Source organism: Fukomys damarensis, unplaced genomic scaffold (assembly GCF_012274545.1).
Source record: "Fukomys damarensis isolate Sample0158 unplaced genomic scaffold, DMR_v1.0_HiC HiC_scaffold_24, whole genome shotgun sequence".
NCBI classification, from domain to species: Eukaryota; Metazoa; Chordata; class Mammalia; order Rodentia; family Bathyergidae; genus Fukomys; species Fukomys damarensis.
In genome coordinates, this window is record NW_022900936.1 from 59799484 (window position 1) to 59804549 (window position 5066).

General features: G+C 38.9%; 1 protein-coding gene across 3 annotated transcripts in view; it reads left to right on the forward strand.

Annotated features, from left to right (window-relative positions):
- The window catches only part of Gap43 (growth associated protein 43), a 103465-nt gene that overhangs the window by 60873 nt on the left and 37526 nt on the right, over window positions 1-5066 (forward strand). For all 3 annotated transcript variants that reach the window (XM_033755912.1, XM_033755913.1, XM_033755914.1), the window contains exon 2: window positions 1-75. This exon is cut by the window's left edge and continues 511 nt beyond it. In XM_033755912.1, coding sequence (XP_033611803.1) covers window positions 1-75 — 75 coding nt within the window. The remainder of the gene's footprint in view (window positions 76-5066) is intronic.

The window sequence follows — 5066 nt, forward strand, 5'->3', positions numbered from 1 at the left end:
AGGATGCTGCCGCCAAGGCGACCGCCCAGCCTCCCACGGAGACCGCGGAGAGCAGCCGAGCCGAAGGGAAGCTAGGTGAGCGCCTGCGGGAGGGCGGGGTGCAGGGGCAGAGGGGCCCCCAGGGAGAGGGCACTTCCGAATGGTATTTCTGGGAAATCGAGAGGACAACCCCAGGCTGGAGAAACGCGGGTGTAGCAGCCAGTATTATAGAGATCTGGCCATCATCTTTACTGAATTGCTATCAACAATCGAGCTAGATGATCCTGATTCAAAGAAAATATTCTTATGCCTACAGACTTAGTTTAGTAAGCAATTACTACATGTATCTTACCTGTCAGAATTGGCTCATGTGATTATTTGCCTCTAAGAAAAACTTGGTATAAATACAGGCAACTCTTTCTTGATCCAGATAATCTAGTGAGTGAATTGCTGGCAGCCAAAACCCAATCTCAGGTCACCTTCCCCTATTCTACAATATGTTTCTGGGTATTCCACCCTCATTTGGTGAGTAGTATGTGTTTGTGTGTGTATTCTCAGGGACACCAAGTAAGGTCAAGCATAATTAGGAAAGTAAGTTTGTTGATTTGCCAAAAGGCATGAGAAAAAAACTCCAAATATGCATATTGAAGTTAAACATAGATTGTCATTTTATTATTGAAGACACTATTTTCTTTCACGTGCATACATAATTAAGGGCTGGCTATAATTACATAAAGGTACTGGATTCTCTTTGGTTTGGAGCTCTAACTCAAGTTAAGAGTATTTTCACTATTACTGACCCAAATGCCTGTGCAGAATTTGGAATAGAACATGCTGGGAGCAAGAAAAATTTAACAGACTCTCACTGCTAGAGATGAGGTTCTTCTCTGACCCCAGTACATGCACAGTGATGAAGGCCAACAGCTTCGAGGTCTTTCTCTGATCTAGTATGGCTCAGGGATGCCTTCTAAATCCGGAGACCCTTCAAGTTGCTTCTGTGCCAATTTAAAAGTCGGGGTTTACTTAGACCTTTAGAACCCCGTAGATTTGACCCACACTATGTATATGGGTCCAAACACAGACTGTCACACCATGAGCTGGGAGATGGCCTACTTCATGAGAGTGGTCTGGGGTGTACTCTAGCATCTCCCCATCAGACTGGGAAGTTGATCATGGAGCGTTTAGCAACACATGGCTCTCCAGTCAGCTATTACAGGACGGCAGATGATTATCCTAGACGTGTTCAGGCATACTGCTCCATTTTATCCTTAAAATTCTGAGTAAGAATTTACATTACACTATGGTTGTTATTAGCATGCTTTCACACGGCAGCTCCACAAAAATCACGTTTTGTTCTATCAGTGACCTTATTTAAGATATTTATTGTGACTACAAACCTGCCCCAGGGGGGTGAACTTGATGTTAAGATGGGAATTTTCCCCAGGAAAAGTAATGTATGTGGTAAAGACTGAGGTGTTAGTTTTAATTTATTTAGCAAAACAAATCCTGTTAACTCCTTTTATTTGGGTTTACTGTTCAAACCTCAGATCAGATGTTTGAAAATCACTTTGGAACTAGATGGGACAAACTATGGTGTCATTCTCTAACCCTTGAAATTAATCATGCTTTTAAATACAAACATAATTGATATTGTTCACACCATAATTTTTTAACTGGGATTTCTAAAATTTTTAGTACAGACCCAAAGACATGATGTGACTTTAGGTATACATTCATTATTTAGATTAACATGAAAAAATAACTTCTTGAATTCACGAAAAGTCTAATATATGGTATATTTAAAGAAAATTCCATTTTGCTATTTTTAAAATTATGATTATTAAATACGTTATTAAAGTACTTTATATGGTAAGTGCTCAACAAATGTCAAATGTTAAATAAACAATAATTGGCCAGACTTAATTTGTAGGTAATAGTTTAATCACCCATTCATGTATTTTTCCTGCAACTTTTCTAACTCCATTTATTTAATTAAAAATGTGTCTGGCCACTGAAAGTAAATAGAGGTCATACTCTGTCCTAAACAAATTCCATCTGCAAAACGTCTCCACTGAAAGGATTACATACATTAAAAGGTGATTAGAAGTGGAGGTGAAGTCCTACCCGAAGTTAATCACCTGTGGCGATTTACTTTCTACTTTTTCTCAGCTTTGGATAGGTACTGTCCTCTTGGTTCAGTTTTGATGTGTTGGCTGTAGTTTGTTTCTGGACCTTGTTATCTGTTAGCCTCTCTCATGGTATATGATGAGTGTAAATTGCTCAGTGGTGGTGAACCTCATGGAATGGCAGAAACCAAAGATGACAGGGAGATCTATCACATCATATCAGTCCCAAATTTGCAGAGGTTCTGTACCACGTTTCCTCCATCTCCCATTGAGTTTCATTCTAATCCCGGTTAAAATAGCAGAATTTTCAATTGTGCAGTTCTCTTTGGAAATGGTTGGTTACCGTGACCTTGATTTAGGATTCTGTGGCTATCTAGCGGGGATAGGAGATGAACTAAGAGATTCAGGCTGGGGTGCAGATAAAATAAGTCAAATGAAAGAATACAGAAAAATAGTATTTTGGAGGAAAAGGGTAAAAAAGTTTGGCCTTAATGTGATCACTGATTTATTAGCCATAGAAATGATTTATAAATGTAAAATATTGTATTTCTTTTCTTTTTAAAACTTGATATTATTACTATTATGAGTTTGTTGCTGGTAGATACCACATTAGGACCTTTGAAGTTAGTTAATTTTCCTTCTTTCTTCTTTTAATTCTCTGACTTTATATCCTTCTCCCTGTTTCACCACTCTGCCCACCTAGCTCTCATTATGCTTAAGACCAAAAGTTTTTCATCATATTTCTGATGTGAGCTTCCTTATAGGAATAGGAATGTTCAAAACAGCTATAAAGCACTGCCCCTTTCTTCCATTAGGAGAGAATTTTCAAGCTCCCTCTAAGGACCATGTCCTTGAGTCTCCTGCTCAGCAGTGTGCTCATTTGCTCTCAGAAAACCTGCTATGGTTCTCCCACCCCAGGGTAGCCCATTGATTTTAATACAAGACTTCAGAAATTCTGCTGTAGCCATATTCAGTGAGGCAACATCACTACAATTACCCATCCAGGTGGCTGTCAAACAGTGACACTGACTGGGTGGCTACCACAGGGTAACTGATTGTGCCAGTAAGAAGTGGAATTCAGAGTCGCCCTGTGTATTGACTGTGGCTGAATTTTATTTTCATGGTTTCATTGTAACTTTCAAATTGGGGTCATTGTGTTAGTTACTTTTTTGTTGCTGAGACAAAATGCCCGACACTATTTGGCTTATAGTTCATAGACGTCTCTGTCCATAGTTGACTGGCTCCAAGGCAGAGGTACATGGCAGAGGGGCAACAGTTCATGGCAGTAGAAAACAGCAAAAGTAACAAAGGAGCAGAGGACCTGATAAGCCTTTTCCTGTCCTTTATAGTATATCCAGGCTACCAGGATTAGGGCAATGCCAAACCTATCAGTGGGCTGCTTCAGCCATCAGCCACCCTTAATCCTAGCATTACACCATGAATTAATCACACACTCTAGATTCAGCCACTTCTGAGAAAAGCACGACCTAAGACCACATGCGGCTTTGGAGGGACATCTAGACACAACTACAGCAGCCATTCACAGTGATCTGGAGAAGGGAAGTGTCTATTTGCCATTCTCTGAATAGAAAAATTAACTGCACTCCCCAGCTCTCCCCTTCTTTCTTTCTTATTTCCCTTCCTCTTTCCCTCTTGTTCTCTCTCTCTTTGTTGCCGCCTTCCAGTCTTCTTTCCTTTTCCCTCCCATTTATAGTAATTGTGTTATGCTAGGTATCAGGATCACAAAGTTGAATAAATTACAGTCCTTTGATCTTAGGGATCTTTGGAAGTGGGGTGTGATGAAATTCAAGTAGTAGCATTCAAAATTATTACATTAATGATCCCAGTGAAATTCTGCAAGCTAGTATGGAATACATTAATATGCCAAAATACTTTGAGACAAGCTATGAAAGTGACTATCCTTTGGTGGCCAAGATGAACTTTGATCCATGCTATAAAATAAGTTTTATAAAATATATACTCAGTGGTCAACAATTATTAGCAAAAAGAACAGATACAACACTTAACAATTTCCAGAATGATAATTCTGTATAAGAAAATGAAGTACCTAGCCCAATCTCTGGATTTACAGAAATTCTTTGTTTCCCAGACAATGTTTCCCTAAATCCCAGGGAAACCATCCACTTTTTAGTTCCTTTTCCACCGAGCTGTTAGATTTCCCAAAGATATTTATACTTATTTGGCAGGGTGCCTCATGAGCGGTTTAGATGTGAAATGCGGTTTCCACCACTTCCCAAATTTATACACAGCTCATAAAGAGTGAAAATTTGAGTTGTGAAAGTCCATAAATGCTGTTTATAAAACATGGGCACCTTGTCAGATATTTTGTGGTATGCAGCTTAAATGCCGTTGATTGTTACACTTTTGTGGTGCAATTTTATATTGCTAAAGTAATCATTTTTATTGGCTTTTCTTGACAATGATCCAGTGGCATTTGATAACATTTCCTTTCTATTTTTGCTTTCTGAGGAAAAAGTGTCTGGGTATTCTGCCCAGGGACAATTAAACCTATAGATCTCTAAATTCTTTTCTTACTTTTAGCCCTACAGTTTTTAGCCTTTCAAAGTGTTGTTTTATTTTAATTCTTGCATTTTATCCTTCATTAGCTGAGCTGTTGCAACAATTTCTAATTGTTTTGAGAAAATACCAATCAGGACATTTCTAGGGCATTCTCTGTTTCATATGCTCTGTAACATGTGTAGGAAAAAGGATGTTGGGCTGAAATAAAAAGACTAGGATTCTAATCTCAGTAATTCTGCTGACCAGCTATCAGAGCTTAATCAAGTTGTTACTTCTCTGAGCTGCAGTTGTCTTGTCTTTGAAAGAATAGGCTGAGATATTTGATTGCTGCCTGGGATTTAGCTCAGTGGTTCCATCGCCTGCCTCGGAAGCTCAAGGACCTGAATTCAATTCCCAGTGCCAAAAAAAAAAAAAAAAAAA